This window comes from Netta rufina (assembly GCF_964035555.1).
Source record: "Netta rufina genome assembly, chromosome: Z".
Taxonomy (NCBI): domain Eukaryota; kingdom Metazoa; phylum Chordata; class Aves; order Anseriformes; family Anatidae; genus Netta; species Netta rufina.
In genome coordinates, this window is record NC_140126.1 from 30,619,239 (window position 1) to 30,643,622 (window position 24,384).

The 24,384-nt window shown below is 34.8% G+C and overlaps 1 protein-coding gene across 1 annotated transcript in view; it reads right to left on the bottom strand.

Moving 5' to 3' along the window:
• Positions 1 to 24,384, bottom strand: part of TTC39B (tetratricopeptide repeat domain 39B) — a 79,062-nt gene that overhangs the window by 4,568 nt on the left and 50,110 nt on the right. The window contains exons 3-17 of the mRNA XM_084305528.1: positions 22,992 to 23,096; positions 20,272 to 20,403; positions 19,234 to 19,310; positions 17,925 to 17,992; positions 15,837 to 15,901; positions 15,449 to 15,554; positions 13,999 to 14,064; positions 12,492 to 12,600; positions 11,640 to 11,707; positions 11,490 to 11,549; positions 11,006 to 11,167; positions 9,876 to 9,967; positions 9,361 to 9,481; positions 6,824 to 6,935; positions 2,462 to 2,579 (exon numbers count right to left, since the gene is read on the bottom strand). Of these exons, the coding sequence (XP_084161654.1) occupies positions 2,462 to 2,579; positions 6,824 to 6,935; positions 9,361 to 9,481; positions 9,876 to 9,967; positions 11,006 to 11,167; positions 11,490 to 11,549; positions 11,640 to 11,707; positions 12,492 to 12,600; positions 13,999 to 14,064; positions 15,449 to 15,554; positions 15,837 to 15,901; positions 17,925 to 17,992; positions 19,234 to 19,310; positions 20,272 to 20,403; positions 22,992 to 23,096 (1,461 nt within the window). The remainder of the gene's footprint in view (positions 1 to 2,461; positions 2,580 to 6,823; positions 6,936 to 9,360; positions 9,482 to 9,875; positions 9,968 to 11,005; positions 11,168 to 11,489; positions 11,550 to 11,639; positions 11,708 to 12,491; positions 12,601 to 13,998; positions 14,065 to 15,448; positions 15,555 to 15,836; positions 15,902 to 17,924; positions 17,993 to 19,233; positions 19,311 to 20,271; positions 20,404 to 22,991; positions 23,097 to 24,384) is intronic.

Sequence of the window (24,384 nt, forward strand, 5' to 3'; positions counted from 1 at the left end):
GAAAACAGTTATTTTCTAATTTCCTTCAGCTAGCACTGTTCTGCTGTCCCTTAGGAAACAGTAAATGAAACAGTAAATGTAGTGGTTGCTCAGGCCACAAATATTTTCACAACAAGAGCCCCACCTTCTGTTTTCTCTGCTTTTACTGCTAGGCATGATGCCATACACTATGGAACATCCCTTTGGTCATTTTAGGTCAGCTGTCCCAGTGATGTCCTCCCAACACCTACAGCCTAATGTCTTTTGGTAGGGCCAGCAATGGAGAGCCAGTCTTAATGTTGTGGAGCACTGCTAAGTAACAATAAAAACATTGGTGCGGCATCAACACTGTTCTAGCTGTAAGCACAAAGCACAACACTACATAGGCTGCTGTGGGAAAAGGAAACTACATCCCAGTCAGACCCAGTACACCTATCCAGGTTGCTCAAAATGGCAGCATACTTTTGTATCATCTACATATTTGCAGAGGGTGCACTCTGTCCCATCATCCAGGTCCTTAAGGAATATGTTAAACAGTGCTGGCTCCAGTGTTGAACCCTGCAATATTCTAATGGTGACTCATCTCCAGCTGACTTCATGCTGCTGTTTGCAGCCTGTTTTTAATCCACCCCTCGTTGCAGTTCAGCCAGTTTTCAATCCATCTTGCTGCTCCCTTGTCTAATCCAGACTTCAACAGCTTCTCTACGATGCTATTATGGTAGACTGTGTTGAAAGCCTTTCTAAACTGGAGATAACCATGCACTGCTTTCCCTTCATCTACTGAGCCAGTAATCACACTGTAGAAGACTATAAGGATGGTTAAGCATGATTCATAAACCTATGCTGACCACTCCTGATCACCTTCATGCATTTGAAATGGTTTCCAGAATTTTCTTCTCCAGCTTTCCAGGGCCTGATGTGAAACTGACTAGTCTGTAGTTACCCCAAGCTTCCGCCTTTGCCTTCTTGAATATAGGGGTGACCTTTGCTTTCTTATGGTCCTCAGGAAACTCCCCCAGTTGCCATAAATAATATGTATCTTTGAATAACATATACCCTGCTTGAGCAGGGGGGTTGGACTAGATTATGTTTGTAGGTCCCTTTTAACCTCAACCATTCTGTGATTCTTTGAACATTGGCCAATTCCCTCATCACTCATGAATATGTACCAGTAGATCCCACTGGGTATATTCAGCTGAGATGGTCACATGCGTGTCTGGCTTGTTTAATGTTTCCTAACCTGACCTTCCTCCACCAAGAGGAAGAGGAAGATTCACAGAATGATGTGAATAAGGCATTGAGTACCTTGGCCTTTCCTATGTCCTTTACAATCAACTCTTCAATTCTTATCTAGATAAAATAGTATCAAACAATTCTTCAGAACAAAAAAGTTTGCAATGAACAAGCGTCAACATTTTGAGAACAACACTTCTAGAGGTATTTTGTCCAACAAGGCAAGTTTTGATGCATAGAAAGCATGTCTTTAAAGCAGGGAGACTGCTTATATGACAAACAGTCTTAATGTGTCGTAGTAGCCCAACAAATGTAGAGACTGAAGCTAACTGAAACTCAGATCTTTAATTTACCAGAAAACTCCTCCTCCCCATCCAAAACATCTTTTTAAGGAACTGTTGTCTGACTGTTTTTGAAGTGTCTCAACCCTAGAAGTCTCCACAGTGTCAATTGCCTTTGGAGAGAGATTTTCAGAAAACATGTAACCATCAAAAGCACCTATACTCTAACTTGCAAAGTGTTTGACCAAACTCTCCTGTAATCTTAGAAATGGCAAGACAAGGCCTGCTGGCAGGAAAGCTGCAACAGGTACTGGAATCATAGACAACATATTCCTTTGAAAGAAAATATTTTTTTTAGATCATTATTGATTAGAAAAATTGTATGAAAATTGTAAAATAACACTTTTTCAGGCTAACTACTTTAAAAATTCCAAGTTCACAATCAATATATGACTTAGAGTTACAAAAAAAAAATATTATAGTAGAAATTGACCTGACATCTAAAATGTTTAATAAGTCCATAACACAAGAAACTAAAATTTTCAACTGAAAATAGCAACAACTTCAATAATTTCTCATCTAAATGTAGTGTTAACTCATGAAGCACTAAATACTGAAACAAACGATAAATCCACATGAATTACCTTCACTTCTATTGATAGTTCTGCAAATATAAAAATACTAATTACAAATGTATATATATAAATGCATTATCCATCAGTCTTACTTGTGTGGTCTAAAACACATCCTATTTATATAAAAGCTATATAATGTCAAATTACTATAGAAAAACAATGGTAAAGTTTTGTGGTCCTCCAACTACTTTCAGAACTATTTTAATTCCAGCTCCCTAGCAGGATGTTAAAGTTTAATTATTTAAAATTCTAATGTGAAGGCTTCTGCAAGAATATCATGTTTCACCCAAACCTACAAAATAAAAGTGAAAAGTCTATTTCTATTATTCTTACCTTTGAATTACTTGATTGAAACACAGTTCAGCTTGCATGAGTCTTCCCAAGTGTTTAAGGCAGAGACCCTTCAGTAGCTGCAACATGCACATGTCATCCATATAGTATTCATTGTGGTCTAAAGGCAAAAGCAAAATACATCAACCAATTTGAAGACATCATCATGAAAAGGTAACATTTTTCAGTAGTGAATATATACTCAGACTCTGAGGTTTGCTTCTCAGAGTTCTGTATCTCAACACATAATCCACAGGCACAATTTTAAACATTGCTTACTAGAGAGGATATGTTCATAGCTTCTGTATCTTTCTCTTTAAGGATAGAGACTGAGGAAAAGAAGAAATCTAAACATCTAGTTGTTCCCCAGTCTTCTAAATCAGGAAGTCAGTACAAAGTGGGCATAATCTGGCACAAGTTAAAGACTTCTATACATTTAACATCTAAAACAGAACAGAAAACCTGGATTGAGACTGAAACCTTTACATCTTAAAAGCTTCCACTGTTCCAAAGTACTGGCAGAACTCCAGCAGCACCAGTAATGTGAAAAGCCCAAGAATACCCTACAATTCATTCCTACATATCTCTTAGGAAACATAATACTACAACAGAAATTCAAGAAACCATCTTTGTTAGTATTTGCATCATCTCCAACAATTATGAATGTTCACTTGGAAAATTCAAGGAAGTTTTATGTTCAATAGGACTGAAAATATGTGATGAAAAGGCTTCTATAAAGTAATTAAGAAATGTAGCCTTAACCAATGTGGTCCTTTTTTGTAGCATCGGTTTATATCCTTTGCTAGGTGCAGGGAAGAAAAAGAAAGGAAAGAAAACACATATGGATAGACAGATGGCTGCACATACATTAACAATTCAGGAAGCAAAACAACCTCCCTTCAGATCATGTTGTTTACAACTAATTACCAGATCTCTATGGTCACTTTTTTTTTTCTTAATAGTCTGCCAAAAAATCCTACATAAACAGTTCTGAAAGATGCAAGACTAGAGTATCTTAGGACTCCATGAAGTGCTTTCCCACTACTTTCAGGCATATTTCTGTCTGTGTTTAAACCCAGAAATTCTCTACGGATAACAACTAACAGACTGTGCTTTTAGTGACAGGTAAAACTAGAAGGGATGAGTATTTTGCATTCCTCTAGCCCGTTTTACTAGATAAGGTACTAGATTTATGTGGTTATCTCCTAAAAGTCTCATTCCCCAAAATTACTGGAGATAAGCATTGATGTCAATAAAAGAAATAACTGATAGTATCTCCCTGGCATGTCCCAGAGGAAGAAAAGACAGTGAGCTAAATTACTGTAACAATGACAGTAAATGAACAGGCCAACTTAAAATAGAGATCCTTGGCAATAAATGTGTAAGACACATATTCCTGCAGTACCCTGTACCAGAGGAAATATTATCATGCTGATGAAACACACAAGATAACCATAGGAATATTTTTTTCTTAACATTAAAAATTTTTTTTATATTTTGGAAATGACACAACTGTGGAAAAATACAATACACAGAAATCCTGAGGAAAAGATTATTTCTAAAGTGTCCTTCTGTCATCAATATTTTCAGTATTCTCTACAACCATTTTCAGTCCCTGACAGATTCCTTGCTGTGCCTGTTTACATGAACCAAATGTAGCATCAACAGCTCTCTCTGAGAAGTCTCAATCCCTACATGACCTCTGTGTATAATTAACCTACTTTTTTTTTTTTTTTTTTTTTTTTTGTGATGACACCTTAGTAGTCCTTTAAAGCTATCTAGTACTGACAATTGTCTTTTAAAAAAAATACTGTATCCTTGCCTCATTTTGGCTTTGGGTGTACATTCAGCAGCAATTCTGGTAATCAGTGCCTTTATTTTGTTTGACTCCGTATCTTTAAAAGTTAACCAGGCTCACAGATAGAAAGTACAGAACAAAACTGTATTTCATTGTAGTTATTACAAAAAAAGCATAAAAAACAACTTTGTATCAGAATTACATTGTATCTGTAATCTGCATGTTTCCATGAGAAAAACATAATGTTTTTAAAAAGGAATACAATTTTGAAACACTAATAAGTTACTTATTCTAGCCACTGTTAACTACAGATTTCCAAGTGCTGATTAAATATTTCATACCACAATCTAAGGCCAAAATACTACGGTTTAGTCCAAGCAGAATGAAATTCAGATTTATATATTTTCATAATACTATAATACAGACACTCATTTTTATCTACATAAAAACATATGCTTTTTACAGTAAATTAAACCATCATCTAAATGCTATAGAGACATATCTCAGCAACTCAGAAAAGCAGCCCTGAATACTCAATCTGATTCCTTTGGACTTCTTGGTTTGTTTGTCTGGATAGTGTAAATAAACTCATTTTGCCATGCAGGAATGTATCTCACTGACAGAAAGCAACCTCATCCTGAATGACCTATTCACTTGAGGTATATTCATAAAAAGGATCCTCACCCATGATTCTCTACCATCCAGTTGTTTACAAATAAGTCACACCAGTGATTTCAAGAATTTTAAAGTAACAAAGACACCACAACTGAACAGACCATTCAGTTTCTCCTCTGCCTTTGTGGGTGTGTAGATCCTAAAGTATTTTTCAGCTACTTTCTCTTTTGAAAGGAATTTACCAATTCCTTTAGTAATAAATATCTTCTATACCTTCTCCAATCATCTACCTATTTCTATTTCAGTCCTCTTGCAATTGCTTTATTCTACTCCTTTTATGTTGATATCTTGAGCATCTCTGCCTAGGACAGTAAATTTACTTCACTGTTCTAACTGATTAGATAGTCATAACACAAACATCTGGATAAAAGATCTCCAGATCCCCTACAGCTTCTGCCAGCATTCTTTGCATTCATGGCAGCATGATTTATTTGGTGTCTTGCCTTTTGCTACATCTTGGTTTTAATGCGGCAAAAAAAAAAAAAGAAAAAACAGAGCACCTCTCCTCCCACTGCAATCCAGTTGTCATGTTTGCTTTATAGCTAAATATGTAGTTTTCAGATGAGACAATGGTAGCATATTTCACACCATTTTGTCATTTACTTAAAAGATGCTTCTCTTTTCCTGTGTATCTTTGGAATAAAATAAAATTGTAACATTTAAGATTACCATTACTATCAGTTTTGTTGTGTGCTTACTTCTCATTTTCTTTACTAGCAGGTACATTTCATTGCTTCTATTTCCTGCCTTGCACAAAACACCTCATACTGTACCAGGCCTGCAGCACAGAGCTCAGGGGAATATTTGTAATTCTGCAGTTCAAAATTCAATTTCCAACTGCTTTGGCCTTATTGGAATACTATGTTTTGGGGAAAGCTATACTTCAGCAAAAATGTTTAATGGGCATTTTTATTTGCTAATAACAAACTGAATGAGTTTTGATACTCAGTCATGAATATTGCTCTTATCGATGTAAACAGGGGAAATTAATACTATATTTAGTGTTTCCAAAACTCATTACATGTTTTAATAATGTGGGTAAACTAACTTTCTAAATTATTGATAAGTATGACTAAAATCTGGGTTCAATAGAAACTGCTCTTGTGAATTGCCATTACTAACAAGCTAATAATTATTCATTTTAGAAGAATTCAAAGGAGAAATATGCTGAGAAGCTCACATAATAGATAACAGGAGCAACCTGATAAAGCCTGATTTAAGGAACAGTAAATAATGCCATGTACTTATCCAGCACAACTTTCTTATTCCTCAAGAAAATTAAGTTCCAGTATGAAGTTATGGACTGATACACTCCATATTACCTTGAATATCTATGCTTCTTATACTTCAAGATCTAAATCCATGGTCAAAGCTTATTAATTAAAAATACATTTTATTTTATAGCTGCCAGACATTAGATTTTGGCAGACGTTAAAAAACAAACAAACAACAAAAAAAAAAAACAGAATCATGCATAATACTTTGTCTTCTCTTTCATACTTATATTCTGCTCAGTATGTGTCCTCTGTAGTACAGCTGAAGTATGGCATAAACTGGTTCAGCAAAAGTATTTTTCAGGCATTTAAAAAATCAGTGGGTTATGGTCTAAGGACATTCTTTGAGACTGTAATGTCTTAATAAGATTCAGTTAAGTTATGTAAGTAATAGTCTCAAATTCTTGAGTTTTGTATAATCTAGCCCCTAGCATTAATCAAGCTTGATAAAGGGCATACCGAGGAATCAGCACTAAAGTTTAAGCAGCTCCAAAATTTTCATACCAGATTTAACAGCACATTGCCTAAGTCGGCAACAGAACATTTCTAAGACAGAAGCAAAGCAAAATGTCAACATTTCTTACTAGCTTGTTATTTCCATCTTGATCAACTACTTACTAGTTTCATTTTGTAGAGCAGTTTCTTCTTTTTCAATTGTTACCAATAAATTTTCAGTAAGGTCCACTCTTTTGCCCACAATTGCAAAGCCATTCCAGACATACATCATTTCCTGACAAAAAAGCAAAGACACCCACAGAATTGCATAAATATTTAACTGAAGAGTATCCCTTTGAAGGCTGTTATTCAATAGTTTGAGTAAATAAAAATACTGCCTACAAAAACTTTTTTTAAACAATATGAAAGGTTTCAAAGTTTAACACTCACTGTTAAGAAGCCCAAGAACAAAAGTATCCATGTTACTTCAAATAACCACCCCACAATGTGTACTGGACACTTAGTCAGTTACATGGGAGTTTACAAAGACAATCACATTTGTCTTTAAAGTCATTTAATTACAGTTGCAGTAGAATACCTGTGCATAGGAGAGGCAAATTAACATTGGTCATGTATGGTGTTTTTAGGCTTTTTTTTAGTTTCACTGCTCTAGTCTGTTAGCAATAGGCGATAAATTACATTAATCTTCCTTACGCTAAGTCTGTTTTGCCCATGATGGTAATTGGTGAGCAACCTCCCTGTCCTTATCTCAACCCACATGCTTTACTTTTTTCATCATATTTTCTCTCCCTAACTTTCTGAGGAGAGGAAGTGGTGTGGTCCAGTTTAGCTGCCCGTCTATGTGAAACCACCACAGTCCTTTCTGGCACCTAATGTGGGACTCAAGGAATTGGAGATACAGACTGAATGCTGTTAGAGAGAGTAATAACTGCAGTGAATTTGTGTTCTTGTAATGTGGTGAAGGAGTAAGGGGTGAGGTTGTGTAAATTGTCCATCTTTGTCAGTGTTGTGATGATGTTGAGTTTGGTGTAGGGAATTATTTTTGTTGACATGAGCAAAGTTTGTGGAGATTGTGTGATGAATGTTGAGTAATGTGTGTTTTAATGGCCATTCTGAAAAAAGTTTTTCACAAAGGATGGAATATATATTATAAATGTATATATGTGTGTGCACGCACACATACATACATGTGTTTATATAGAGAGATGTTATAATTAATTGGCTTCTATATTCCAGGTGGAACAGCAGTAAAGTAGACAAAACTTCCCAGATAAAAAACGTTTCCAGCATATACATCCAACTGCTTCTAATATATTCCTCCAAATCTTATTTAAAAAAAAATCAAGATAAATCCTAGAAAAAGCTTCCCAGCTGTTTTAGTGCAATAGTAACCAAAACAATTGTTTAATGTATTACTTAATGTACTATGTGATAAAATTTAAAGAGAATGAGAATACTTATGCAGATTTAATTCCAAACAAGAAAAATCTTTGCTAGTATCTCCACTCAATCATCACAAACACTACAGTATAATTTTGTTTATCACTTTGAATTGTAATTGCACCTATGAAATATGAAATGATGTCATTCTGAAACAGATACATCACTGAAATGTTTCTGCTGTAGCTATGTGTTGTTTCAGAGAGAAAAAAATGGTTCTATTGAAGTCTAAAAGAAAGTGTTATTGACACTACCAACTAACTATATTACACTGGACTCATTTCAATTCTTTAGTCTTGTCTAATTTGCATTTATTATAGTAATACCCTGCGTTTTCTTTTACTTAACCCATGGTGGAAAAACTCTTATATTTAAAGATATTAGATTTGACAGCAAGACCAAAAATACATATTCACACCTGAATAGCACTGTGCTGTAGAAGCCCAGGACAACCTTATTACTTAGGTCTTTAAACATAAATGAGTAAACAAAATCAAATACATGAACCACCAAATTTTAAACTGTTGGATGAACTTTCTTTGGACTTCTCTTTCTATGAGCTTTAACGTAAGAAATTCCTTCTCAAATGTGGTTTTTTTTTTTTCCACTTCCAGTAGTTGCTATATTACCCATATTCCAAAATCTCAGCATAAGTGTATATGAAGTATCATTATGGTGTACATGCAAACAGGTTGTGCACTACTAATGCCTTCTGAAGTGAAAAGCATATGAAATTGGAACAGAATTTGTATAGTATCAACTTCTATACCTTTTACTCAGATTCAACACAAAAAAAATGCTTTTCATTTTCACCAGAAGAACAGATGATGATATAGAAAGAACTGAAGTTGTTGTCAATTTCCTAGTGAATCTGTGGGATACTGACTGAGAACCTGTCACAGTAAATAGCATGTATTTACACATGATAGAAACCAATGTAGATCCGAAGATGACTTTCAGCCCCATGTACTAACAACAAATTATGCTCTATGGGTTTGAATTTTCACATAGAAAATCTGGCCTTGGTTTTGTACTGCTAGTTGATAGCATTACTCAGCCCTTAACTCCATTTTACAAAAATCCCAAGGCTATTCCATTTGCATGAATGCCAATAATTCTTTAAAAATAAAAAATAAATAAAAATGCAACTATTGGACACATAGCACCCAACGATAATATTCTTTCACTATGTAAGAAATCATAGTCATTTTTCCCCATTTGTCCCTCAAAAAGGACAAAAAGAAAGCAAGTGTAAGTACCAAGGCAGGTAATATCAGCTTCACTGGTTGAGAACATGCGTAGCGCCGCGCTTTCCTTACTGCAAACTTCTCTGTTGGGATAGATTTTCCCGCAATTCTCTGTTTTAGACCTTCCACTTGTCTAAAAGGAGACAAAAATGGATATGACAGTTCACTTTATGTAGTTTTTCCTCTTATTTCATTTAGTAAAATATTAAGTATTTCCTAAATACTTAGTGATTGCCTAAATACATAATTTCCTTAATATTAGTAAAATATGAAATATTTGCTCTTATTTCAGTTAGTAAAATATTACGTTCTCCACACCACACAGCCTGCATATGCAGGATATATGTTGCTAATAAAAGCAGTGTTTTAAACAATGTGATGCTAAAAAATAATGAGAAAAGCTGAAAAGGTGTATAAGTAGGGAGTAAATGATACAAGACAAAGATATTTAAGTCAAAAATATTTGCAGGGCAGGAATGGGGATGGGACATGACAACTGCATTTTTAGTTATTCTATAAATGTTTACCTGAACAAAGACACAATGTCCTCGCCAGTCTTTTTCAAATCTTCCTCTGGAAGCATACATAAAATTGCTGCTTTCTGGAATACATATATTGCCTGTTTCAAACAAAAAAATCATATTTTACTGCATCTAATTTGTTGTGTTCAATCAATACAATAAGGACTGAAATATCTTACCCCAATTGTTACAGTGAAGTGTTTCCAGTAGTTCTCATGCAAGTGGAACTACTGAAGTTTAGCTACGTATCTCTTTTTTCACATAATTTATAATTTTATTTTCAGTATATTTGCTAATATTCTTAATAAGTTAGTCAATATTAAAGGTCTTTTCTGCAAAGAATATGACAATATACTATCTAAATAACTGATAAAAAAGTTAGGTTAACGGCAGATAAAAGTATTCTGAAGTCCAGAAATGTCATCTGATCTGTTATGTGCAGAGATAAGCTAAAAACAAACAAAACAAACAAACAAGCAAACAAAAATATATCTGAGAATTGAATCAAGGAAAATTCAGTAACTGGACTTTTCAGAAAAGAAAAGAAACTTTTATAACTCTGTTCAAGACATTTACACTTCACACTGAATATACTATTCTCTTCCTCTTTTTTCAAAAACTGGCCATATTCCCTTTTCCACTAAGCATAAAAGAACAACATAGAAAAGAACAGACAAAGGATGCACATTGTATGTTGTGCTGGGGTCATACTGTGAGAACAGTTTCTACAAGGAGAAGGTAGATTACCCTGCATGTCTCCAGCAGCCTTTTATTTCATGTCACAAAGCATCTGCTGACTATGCCTTCTTTTGTCTTTTTATAATTAACATACACACACAGTTTCTTCTGCCAAGTTTTATTAGCAAATATTAGAAATTACAACTGCAAGTTAACCACTTTCCTCTCCCTTTTCTTTCTCTTAATTCTGATAAGCACCCCAAGACTGAAGCATTTCTCGTAATGGTACCATAAGAAAAATTCCCCCTTGTCTACACAATATACCATTTGGTTCCATTGTCCCTTTGCTTTTGAGTTCATAAGAAAGGAAAAATTCCACTGATTCCGCACACTGAAATGCATATTTAACTGTGGAGTGGCTACCGGGATAACACAGTAATATCTGCCTGCTCATTTACCTTAGACCACCTGTTCTCTTTGCTGAGGAGGTCTGCATACCGATACGCTTGAAGCCAGTTCTGCTGGAATGTGTAGCACCACATTAGTTCCCAGTAACAGAGATGATGAATCTGCTTCCATTCTTGCTGGGCTGCTATGCATTCATGGAACGTTAACTGTGCCTAGGATTTAGAAAAGTAAGAATAATGAAAATTGGTTCAATTACAGGTTAAATCTCTATGACAGAGCCACATTTAATTACAGAGCAAATTCCTTTGTAGCACCCAAGCAGAGAACACTCCTGACTAGAAAAATGAAATAATCTTCTCTCTCAGCTTATCTTAGAATAAAAGCTGGAATCAATATTAACACTAAACACAAACAGGAAAATAAGCATAATTATCAGTCCAACTAAATAGTTACCAAGATGAAACATACATATTTTTTCACCCCAAGCTGAACACTGTACAAATAAAAATCTTAAAAAGAAAACAATTGATTTACCTTTTCAAAATTTCCTTTCAGTATATCTATTCTGGCAGCATAAAAGAGAATAATGGAACCCTTGAAAGGAAAGGAGAAAAAAAGTACTTAGTTATTACTTTAAGCTTAAGGAAATACATTACTATTACAAAATGTATTGAGAATACACACATTTGGAAACTTCTGGAGGTAGGGTTCGAGAAGACTGTCTGCTTCCTCAAGGTTGGTGTCCCCTGTACCTAGAAATCACAATAAACCAACCTTAGTCTACTTTAAATAAATAAAAAAAAAGTGTAACAGATTAAGATTGTGGTTTCAAAATCCTATTTATGGCTTGAATAAATTAAAGAATGACCACCTCTACTCAATATGATCAAATAATATTTCTGTTTTTATGTTTCTATAAAAATCAGTTCTTGTCCTGCAAGAAATAATAGTTTTTAAGATAATAAATGCCTGTAAGTAGACAAAGGTTAAAATACATTAATATTCTTTAAACCGTTCCATTATAAATTCCTTTTCCATTTTCAAGTTCCTGTAATTGCTCTATCAAGTTATGAAAACATTCTTCAGCTGCCCCCTTTACTAATTTTGAGCTCAGTTACAAAGTAGGGGTGAACCTGAAAGAAACGAAGTTATCCCTAATTTCCTGACGAGCCTAAGGTACAAGGACTGAAATACTTTGAAACTAAAGAACATAAGCATGTATGTCAAAGATGCATACAGAATTAATAGTAACGTTCATGTGGCAAAAGCAATTGTTTCCTCACATTTGAGAAGTGTTTTCTGATATTTTGCTGTTGCGTGTTAGGATAGCCCTTCAAATGAAATAGCTTGTCAATAGAACAGTATCTACCTTGCTGGTTTTGCAATTATAGCTCTGTTAGAGGCGTGACTTTCAGATCGTAACAAAGTACACAGCAAACTCCTCTTACAAAACTACTAGCCACAGTTTCTAAATTCAGTTCAAAAAGCAGAATATCTTTCAAAATGCGTAGCATGACTGAACACAGTGGGACTCACCAAGGATTAAAGAGACGTAAGTATGATAAACCAGCAGGGTGAAAGTACACAGAATGGCCCTCAAACTGCTGCCAGATGCACCTTCCTGTAGTTGATGGAGGCCTAACTCCTAAGAAAAAATACAAACACATGAAGAATTAATTATGAGTATAGTACTATGGTACTCTTAATCATTTCTAGCTCACCTGAATGTTTTATCCTTTTAAATACAAATATTTCATAATTCAGCATTTCATTATCTCAGATCCAACACAATGTTCTACCAAAACAGTTCTGACACAGCTGATAGCACTCAGCAAGGAGTAGACTAAGTCAATGCTGAATAAAATTACCCATGAATTTAATTGCTTTGCATGGTCACAGACCATGCAGCCACACGGGTCTAAATCTTTTCTCCACTACTTTCTGGATACGATCCTTTTAGAATAACGTCTTTATATTTGGTAGGGAACTCTCTCAGCTTCTTCAGTGCTACTTCTAGGCAAGAGTCCTCCTTTGGAGAAATCACTGGTCATCCTTAATTTTCTCCTGTCAAGTCAGCCACTATTTTGAGGTTCTGGTCAAAATATTAGCTCTACTAACACATCAACTTCTATACAGTATTTTCATAAATTACAATTCAATTTCTGATTATTGAAAAAGATTCATGGGGATTTATTCTGTTCTTACATAAGAAAGATTTTCCTATCTATTCCAGTTTATTCCCATTAAATTACAGCTTGACTATTTGAGGATTGTCAAGACAAGTTCAGAGGTTCCCTTCTTAAGAGCAGTTGCTCTTCAGAAACAGATTGTAACAGTTTTGATTAAAAAAAAAAAAAAGTTTTACTGTATAGCAACTTGTCGAGTTACATGAGAATTCAAGCACCATGCAAAAAATGTGGTGTTACTACAAAATTGTTCAGCTTTCCTTTCAGCTTTTATCACCTTTTCAGTCAGGGCACTAATGTGTATTGTCAAAGAGCTTCACCATGAAGCTCAGTGAACTAGAATTTTTACTGGAATAAACAGAACGAAAAGGACTCTATTGAAGTCTAATTTTATATAAACAAAATGTACTTGTGGACGACCTACAAGCAGTAAGACCATAAGGTGACTCTTTGGTTCACTAATAACTTGAAATTTAGTTACATATAATTCTGTTTTTTTGTTTTGTTTTGTTTTTTGTAGGCGGCAAAAGGAGTTGTAAAGGGTTGCAAAATATAGAACAATGGGAAAGCGGATGGGAGAAGGGAGAAGGGGAGAGGAGGAATTCAGAAAGGGGAAACGGGAAGGGAACCATCTCTGAAGCATACTGGCAATCTCCTCTGATTGCTCAAGAGTCAAATATCAAATATGCTTTCTTGCCTGCATAATCTAGCCTACTTAACTTTTTAATAACACTAAAATATTAATCAGCTATGCAGATCATTATACATTTAGTGTGAAATATGTAACAATAAACACACCCAATCATTACCTGAGAAAGTCTAATTTGAAAAAGCAAATAAAATACCAAATCCCATACCCTATTGCCAGAAAATCCAATAAATTCTAAAAGTCGGAGGATCCTTCCTGGTAACAATGACAGCATCTGTAATACATTTCAAACAAAAATATATGCATTCAAAAAAAGTGTAAAACCACTATAAGCTTCAACCAAAAACTACTATATCAAATGCCACTACACATCAGTGAAAAAGTAAAACACGAAAGAACTCAAAAATAGACATGCATGATCAACAATATGCAATCAGTTTGCAGCTTAAGGAACACTCAGACTCTTTATGATCAGCCAGCATAGAAACAGCAAGAAAAAGTCCATCTGTGTTTTTTCAGATAATGATCCTTCTGTGAGGAATTGTTCAGATCTGATCAGAATTGTTCAAAAAATTTGAGCCATATGGAATCAGAAGAAAGTATTATCTATTTTGGTAGCACTTACAATCCACAATTGTTATCTTCCTTGACTCCCAGTTGAATGATACAATGGTATACAAAATTCTACTTGTTCCTTCTTTAGAGGCATGGAATTAGCAGACCAGAAAGCTATTCTTTTAGAAGTATTAGCTATTGTTACCCTCCTTTACATGCACTTTCTGCTCTTGTAGCTGCAATCTTCACATTCAACACAACAGAAAACTTTTAAAGATCACAACCATCTTTTCAGAAAACATTACTGGAAGGTCTATTTCAAGGTTAGTTTTTGTAAGCTCTAGTCACTCTAGTCACTGCCTAGAACAGACTTTTTCTGTTAGGCTTCCTGCTGAGGAAAATTCACAAAGAATAAGTCTGAGCACTTGTGTACAGAGACATCTACCAGCTGCTTGGGTTTTAAAGAGTGAGAGGTGCAGGTAAACCTGAGTTCTTCTGACCATACACAGAACTGGCCAGCTCCAGTCTGGAATGACACAGAAATTACAATACCAGCAAAAATCAACTCTCACTGCTGTCATGGCATATGCTAAAAGACAATCTAGTAAACTGTAAATAAAAACACTAGCAGATGTATCCAGTTGTCTCTTGTACAAATCCAGTAACTTACTGCTTATTCTCCCAAACTTGTTCATGATCTACATTAATTCACAGTGCCAATCTACAGTATGCCACTGAAGCCATAGAACAGTATACGTGGGTTACCATAAAAATGTTCACTCGAGGATCCTGTAACCAACTGTAGAAGAATCTTAAAAAGTCATAATACACATAGCATGTAGCAGCTTTTCCTCTCAAGAAATACATAAATAAATTAGTCAAATAAAATTAAACATTATTTAAAATAAATTAGTAGAAAGACCCTAGAAGGCATGCATGCAAAAAGCCACTACACTTTTCATGTTGCATAAAAGCTACAAAACATGCATCTCTGTTTCTAAAACATTTTATAAACATTTTTAAAATAGGATTACAGTACCCTATTTGCAAAGAATCCTACAGAATTACTACAATCAACTTTATACAGTCTGAAAGAGTCATACCAAATTGAATGCTCCGATTCCAAGTTTTACTCCTCCTTCAAATTGGTGATAAGTTTCATTTTTGCTTTTGTTCCCCTGAGTCATCTGTAGCACCTGATGACATTCCCTTTTGATACAGGAAAAAGGGAGGAGATGGGAAACATGACTTAGAAATTATATGAAGTATAATCATTGTATTATTTTAATATAATATAATATAATATAATATAATATAATATAATATAATATAATATAATATAAAATAAATGTATTATTTAATGTAATATTATATATATAATTTAATGTAATATTATATATATATTTATTTATTTATTTATATATAAAATTTGGAGGCATTAATGCACCTCCTTATACCAACATTAAACCTCAGTGTTTTCTAAGGACTTACTTGTATATTTGATAACTCGTCCTAATTTTGAGGCCGCCTTTGATAAAGTTGATCATATTTTCATCCTGAAACAAAAAATATTAATTATACAAAATATGTTTTTAGCTATTGCATATAAACAGACATAAACTTCAAGCTACATTTTAATTGATTTAGAACTTAAAAAGACATTGGAAATTTTAAAAATGCATTTCAGTTATTAGAATAATCTCTAAGCCTAAGTTAGAAAATGCATTAAGTTGTTAGGGAAACATTCTTCTGTTGCATGTGACAAGTTTTACAACCTAAAAAGAAGCAGAGTGGTCAGAGCTACCATTACTATTAACTAGATTTCTAATGCATTTAAGTGAAAAACAGAAAACTCTCCACCAGATGGTGCTGTAGGAATCTTTACAAAAAATTTTGGAAAGCCATTTCTGACACACACAAGCAAGCCTGAGACCTGGCAGAAGATATACCGAAAAATCCCCTAAACAGATTAATTCCCATTGCTAATAACAGCAACTACACGTACTATCCAACATGTATTTATTCACCTCTAGAAAATCAAAACCACAATCTATTAGCCATCAAAAATAAGTTCCTGAATAGCAAGATGGTTAACAATTAAGCAGGAGAATTTTTTTTCTCTTAGAATTAACACAGAAGGGGAATGTGTACTGGCATTTCAAAAATCCCAAATAAATACTCAAGTACAGCATGTATGACATGAAAAAGAAAAAAAAAAAAAAAGAAAAGTTTTAGAAGAGCATCAGAATCTGGAACTGAAGGAAACATTGGCTTCCATAAATGGATCATCATTTTGAAAAACCTCAACTGTTCTGTCTGTAAGACTGGACAAGCAAATGCAGATGTTTTAGTACAAGCATTCTTGCTACCTCTTTCTGACTGACTACATTTTCATTATCATCATCATCCTCAGATGAATCAAGGCCAATCAAGGATGAAAAATATGGTGTATGGCAGCAATCATCAGAGTAGGGTATTACAGCAAACTGCAGTGGAACTGAAATGATGGACAGGCAGATGCTGCTCTAGAGAAAGAATACACTTCCCTTAAAGGTATTTCATTTCATACAGTCCCATAATTGAAGACACGTATTTAAAAATTCTTTAATAATTAAAAAACAAAATCAAGAAGCAAATAAACAACCAACAAGTGGTTTGCTCTTGTTTTATTAGGAAAAGAGAAAGGCAGTTATAAGACTGGCATTCCACTACTAACATTTCCTGACACTTCTGGCCTAAGTATTGTATTAAGTGGTTTATAAAGCTGAGCCAAATTAACCTTTTAGGCCCATCTGATCTTAATATGTCTCTGTGCTTTACTTCTTCTTCATAACTTATATCTGAAGGAATTATCTAAAATACGTTAATTAAACATTTGTTGAACAACAACACACAAGCAATGAAAGTATGAGGAAACAACAACTGTTTTCTAACCAATTTTTAGATCACTAACATTAAGTCTCTGAAACACAAGCTAAACAAGAAGCGTAAGACAGCAGCAAAATGCACACCCTTATGTGAACCATAAGATTACCTCAGCAACGCTAAGGCATGCCCATTTTATAATAATTCATTACTATATTGTTCATGACGATATTTCAAAGGGGCAGAGAGAGTGGTACTAAATTAAAGACAAGCACATATCAGGTATAATATTGTAAGTTGGAAACATTCTATTATTTTTGTGAAATGAAGAAAAAAAAAAAAAAAGCAACTGCATTTTAAAATGACATTTTGTCATACATTTCCTCGTATTTGAATGTCTTTTTGAAGTCCTAGACTATTCTAGAAGTGATGCCATTAATTTAAATCTACCATCTGTATGATACCTTCAGTTTTTCATTCCTGGGTAACAATAACATCTTTGGTTATTCAAAGAAACAAGACAAAAAGCAAGAGTTTTGCTGGATAGCATAGCATTTGCTGTACTTTCAATCACTGTCATGAAGTAATATTCATTCAAAGAGGAAGAAGTTTGGTTTTTAAACAACATATCTATTGTGGGGATGATGTTCTAAAAGCATGAACTGTTTCCATTAAACTGTTACACAAAGATACAAAATTAACAGTTGATTTTACCTGTACAAAGGTGAGAGCTGCTTTCTGCAGTAAACACTCAGCATAGCAGATTTCAGCATGCATTTCCTCTATACAAGAAAGAAAAGTTATCTACTGTCAACATTGCTGTTGTTAATATTCTCAAGCTCAATGGAACTAATAAAATGCTGCCAAGAAAAAAACTAGGATTCTGCTGTTGCTCTTTTGATAACTGCTGGATAGCAGCAGTAACAAACAGATCCCATCAGAACTAGTAATTGAGAAGCTAGCTAAAAATAGTTTTCTGTTTCACCTCTCCTCAGACAAAACCCTTGATCTTGCCAGAGCTGTCTTCAGCCTTAGGCAAAAGCCACTTACCATTCTGATGGATGATCTCCTGCACTTTGCATTGACACTACGTTTAAAACTGAGCCTAAAGCAACCAGTTCCTCAAACACTATCTTAGAAAACTTCTACAGATGAACAGTAAAATTCACAACAGCTCAGCTGTTTCCTAAGTCCAGTAGAATGTTACGAACATGTTTTTACTGAGTCATGCTAAGCAATCTGAAAGGCCCAGGCAGACTTTCTGTCCTCATGCACCACTAAAGACCATTTGACTTAACACACATGACACAAGTTACTCTGCAGTGAGAGTAACTGCATGCTGCAAGACCAGCCACATGCATAAGGCTGCTGTATGTACAATGCACACATGGTGAGTTTGATGTGTCCAGTATTAAAGAGGGTTCTTTTGTGTCAGGTTAGAAAAAAATGCATACTTGATTCTGCCTGAATCGGAAATAGTAGATCAGCATTTTCAGAGCCATGAACAATGTACTGATACCATTTCCCAAAACACCTTAAGGCAAAACAGACAAGCACAAAACTTGTTAATATATTCAGATTCAAATACAACTAAGGATAAGGACTTATTCCACAGCACCAATGACTCTTAAACCTTTTGGCAATTGTCTTAAGCTAAAAAAAAAAAACAAAAACAAAAACAAAACTCTCCTCAGTCCTGTAACTGGTTGTCAAACACATTGCTCTCTTACTTCATCATGCATGCTCAGTCTAACAAATAAGCCTGTATACACCATTTCATGAAACTATGCATTGAAAAGGACACATAAGTGATTGGTCCACACTAATCAACATTGCTCCCAAAGGACTCCGCAATATTTGAAGGTGGAACATGCAGGGTTTTGAGGGGGGGAGGGGGTTGCTTCTTGTTTTAACTGTAAGACACTAAAGTCAAACTAAAGAGTTAAGCATATTAGTGTGCGTTGGCTGGGTGTTCTTGAGCTTTTTTCATTTTGTTATTTTAATTGTATTATAAACCACTTACCTTCACTCAACTGATCCACTGACTGTTTAGAAACTAGATTGGACAAGGACTCTACCACTGTGTTTCTTTTCCTGAATCTGAATCAGTCATACATGGAAGAAAAGAAACCCATGTAGCATAAGTGACATTTCAACAAGAACTTGAACTAATTTATAATTCTTAACTATTTCCAACCACAAATTGTAGACATTCTTAGGAAGGTCGATAGCTATGATTTTTTTAGTCTAATCGTGGCCGCTGACAGGCCCAGAAGCCTATGCAACCTTAAACTACCTTTCAAGTATGCATTTAATCTATGCTAAGTATACAAGAGCATACCATTCCCCGGTTCCAGCCATGGGGTTCCCACCTAACTCAGCTCACATGCAAGAACACTGCTGGGGAATGAATCACATGCTAAACAGTTTCTCATTGGACCTCTAGCTTTTAAAACAAGACTTTTGAGAAAAAGTCACACACATTAACAAAACTGCTGCAGAGTTCTTTATGATGCTGGGCAAGCCACAATAAAAATTTGAAGTCAAGTTATTCTTCCATTTGTTCTCAAACCTGGTCTCAGAATTACAATGAAAACCAAGGAGCTACGTTTTCAACAAAAATGAGAACATAAAAAGTCATAAAATACTGATGTATTTATGTCAGACATGGAATTTTACACTGGACATCCCGTATCAGTCACACATCTTAGTTTTAACAAATCTCAATTATTCATATTACAAGGTGATGGTTTATCTTAAGGTATGCCATTGTAAAAACATATTCACTGCTATTTACAAACACCTCAGCCTTATGCAGAAGCCGAATACACAACTCTACATTTAGAAAAGGAATGCATTTTACATGCCAGAAAGTAATTCATTACAAATATTAAACATTTGCTTATCATCTGTTTACTCTCTTCTGCATACTGAAAAGGGCAGGGCTCCATCAATGAAATTACGACATTACAATTTAACATGATGCATAGCAAAAAAAAGTAATCATAAATGAGGAACCTCAAAAAAAAGTACCTCAAAAATGTAAATTTCTCAAGTTTACCTTTGGCAGGTTTGCAAAGCTTCTTTCATTGTAGAAATTCCCATTTGTATATCCTGTTGTTCAAAGGTCATAGCCGCTTGCATAACTAAAATAGTGCTGTATCCAAGGGCATGGTACATACTATCTTTAGACCTATGGCAAACATACAAGTCTTGTGCATTTTAACCAAAATTTAAATTAAAAGACAAAATTAAATGCTGTCTGAGACACCTACATGAGTTTGTGTAAGGACAGAAGAATACAGCAAGAAAATAGAGTTAGGGACATAACCTAGTAAATACAATCAGTATTTTCCCCACAGTGCTACTTGTCCACCTCCACAAGGGATTTGCAGCAAGTCCCAGAAAATATACAAACTGGGTTACACAAACATTTGCACTTAATTATACACCCATTTATAGTCCACTGGCATATCTGTTTAATTTAGCTAATTAAGCCTTGACATAAATACTCTTTCAGCTCTGCTTTCACTTAACATAAGAGGTAGGGACATCCTTATAAAATTACTAACTGATCCAGAGATACAACGATCTGCATGTGCTCAGTCCTGCATAAAAGGCTACATTGAATCAGCCTGGCTTTCACAACATCTAAAAAAAATTCTCACACCATCAAAGCAACTATTGGAAAGGGGAAACTGGAGTGAAACCTGGGTACCAGCTGGGTTTTGGTACCAGCTGGGTTTTGAAAGCTTCAGGAAAATGAAGTCTGCCCACTCCTCTGGTACTCCACTAGTCATTCAATGTACTTTTTCCTAATGACCAGTTTGAACCTCCTAAGCTTCAACTTATGGTAACCGCCTCTTGTTTTACCATCTGTCACTATGGATAAGACCATCTCTATCTTTGCAACTTCCCCTCAATAGCTACAAACCACTATTAGATTAATCCCCTAAGTCTTTTTTGACGAACTGAAACAAGCTCAGCTTGCAATCTCAGGAGTCATATGTATTAGTTTTCTAGCTATCCTGCTAGCCCTTTGCTAGATCCTCTCCAGTTTCCTCAACATGCTTTTTCAATCAACGAGCCACACCACAAGCACAGTTTTGAAGACAGAAAACTTCAGCAGATGAAAGGAAGACAGATCCTTGGAATGTTTATTTTTTAAAGATGTCAACTCTTTCGCTTATTTTTATTTAGGTATTTTAAAGACTCAAGTCTAACTTTCATTAAAAGGCAATTTTTCTGTAAAACAATTGGGCTTTTACTTTTTGAAAGGTGGCTTTCTGTTTCTTTGCTGGGCTAAGTCCTCCTTTGCAGATTAGCTGAATACGCTGTATAAGAGGCTCAGAGTCTATTAGCTGCCAGGGACTCAAAGTACTGAAACCATGGAGTTTATAATATTTTTCTTCATAGAATACATCAACTAAAACAAACACTTCACTATCTGTAAAAAACTGCAGTATAAAATGGGGTATGAATTACATGTTTTTTTATTTCATAAAGCAAAATAATATATATAAGGAAATATATATACATATTAAAATTTTGGAAATATATGTGTGTGCATTTATTAATACACACAAGCACAAACCTTGCATGTGGTACTAAGTATTTTGTGATAATACCCCAAAATAAAGTTTTTGCATACAGATGCGCAGCTGGGAGTTCTCAAAATGTTGCTCTACAACATGTAATTTTGTAGTCTACCTTCTTAAAATCATCAATACATCATTTTTACCCCATCTTACTATTACCAAACAATAGAGCAAGAACTTTATGCCACTACCTACATGTGCTACAGAACCCCCTCACTGAAATACCCACAACATGCATCTTCTTCAGGAGGCAGACAGGAAAAGGACCATGAATTTGCATCTGATCCCTGCTGCCTGTATTTCTTTTCCCCACAGTCACAGGTCATCTACCTTCACCCAAACAACCTTTCAGTATCCTCTAGCTACCTACACTTGTAATGGATGCAGATATGGAAAGAGTCCCAGCAGATGATTTGGTGTGACTATTAGCAACACCTTCCAGAACAAATTAGTTTGTACTGTTTGTTATAGGCTTCAGCACTACTACTAAGGGATCTGCCCCATCTGTATTTTATCTCAGTGAAGTGGTAAGAGAGTGCTTTCAAAAACTTGAAAGTCAGAACAAACAGAGCAAGCAGATAAACCATTGATACTGTTTATTTCCAGGTTTATCAGCACTGTTCTTATTACAGTGATAGTATGAAAGGAAAAGTACACACACTCTCTAGAACATGCTACATAACTGTGTCCTTCAATTTATGAAGACTTAGTTATACTGACCAAATGCAACAGGGCAGAAAGACAGTCATTAAATTGAAAGGTTTGATTTAAAAGTAAACACTACTGTCACACAGATGTAATTTTAAAAGCATTTGAAAGAGAATTTAGAGTTTTCCTAATTAGCTTTACTAATCTGCTCAAAAAGCAGCTCCTTTGCACAAATTCTCTGATCAAAGATATATTGGATAAGGTCCTGTTCTTCCATTTTTTCATTATGCACTAGAAAAGACAACTTGAATGATAAACTATAAGAAACCAATTAAGTGCTTCATTAACAGGTCTGTGATGGAATTAAGGAGAAATATGTGCACTGCTAAAGGCCCAGAATATTGAGAAATGTTTTTGGACATGAGGGAATAAATGAAAGCTATTATTTTCAGAGCTATAAATTAATCTTCAGCTACCACTTATCACATTTCACACTATCTGTTTACAGTAACGTAAGCAAATAACATGATCTCACCATGGGCGAAGTAATTCCAGGGCTTCAGAGAACTTATTGTTTAGAAATAAATTCAGTGCCATTGAACATTCTTCCAGAGCAGTCTTGAGATCCATTTTGGATGCCCTAAAAAAAAAGAATGTTAACTTAGTCAAACTGTAAATGTATTTTATATATTTATATATATTTTTCTTATATAACTCCATGGGTCTTACATAGCAATTTTATTGTTCATTTTTAAAATCTGACCTTACAAAACCAAGTCAGATTCTTATCACTTCACCCATGCTACATAGGAATACTCTCTTTTCTTACTAAAGTGATGTTTATGGCTTTGTCATCCTCTGTTTACCAGTCAATATGCAATGGAGTCATTTTTACTACTACTTGTACAACAAATACACAAGTTATTGTGCCTAAGCTCTCATGGGTCAGTATTAACACAAATGTAATGTCAGATTTTGTATTCAGATCTAAGTCTGGAGAGAGATGACACAGTAATACTCTTGTTCGAGAAAGCTAGTAAACAGACATTCACTCTGTAAACAGCTATGCCCAAAACTAGACCTGTCAGAAGCTTGCAACCACGCAAAAAGCTTTTGTTATTCCTGATTCACTTCAAGCAAAGTCACTTGCACTTGCTTAAGAGCAAAGCATCTAACAAGTGTTACCTCAGCCAGTTTTGTCTGACATTGGGAGCACTCACAAATTGCTCCACGAGTGGAACAGGTAACACACTGGGCATTCTTGGTAGTAAAGAACAGCTAGCAGCTACATAGCCTTTAATCAGCACAGCTGGATCTGGGAAAGATAATCTGTCTACAGCTTTAAAACAACAGGTTTAGGCACTATAATGGGCTTTATTCAAGAAAGGTTAAGCAGTGGTAAGCAACAGATCATGTCAATGAGATGAATATTTAAGTGCTGACCAGAAGAGAAGAATCCTGAAGGAGGAATTTATGAAAGACAAACAACAGTGAATGCATCTGTTCTAAATCTTAATGTAAAACACACACATGAAAAAAAAAAGGGGGGAAAGGGGGATATCAGAATATGATTGGACAGGTTTTCACATAGAATAATCAAACTCCTCTCCCCTCTAGCACTCTGCATCACCAAAAAAAAAAAAAAAAAAAAAAAAAAAAAAGCTTTAAATTATTAGTTATGCTTTTTGTATTCCGTCAGGGGCAGAAAATTACCTTAAGACTAAATGACCTCCAAAAACACTTGTTCAGCTTTCTGCTCTTTTTTTAGAGTAGTACTTGAAAAATTAATCCTTCTGTAGAGATATAAGATCTGTAACTGAGTACTTTGAAACTACTAAAGACATTATTGAGCCTACCAAGAGGCAAATTTTGCACTTCGTAACTGTGAATTGCAAAGTTGTGAATTGCCCAACAGATCACTTCCTTCC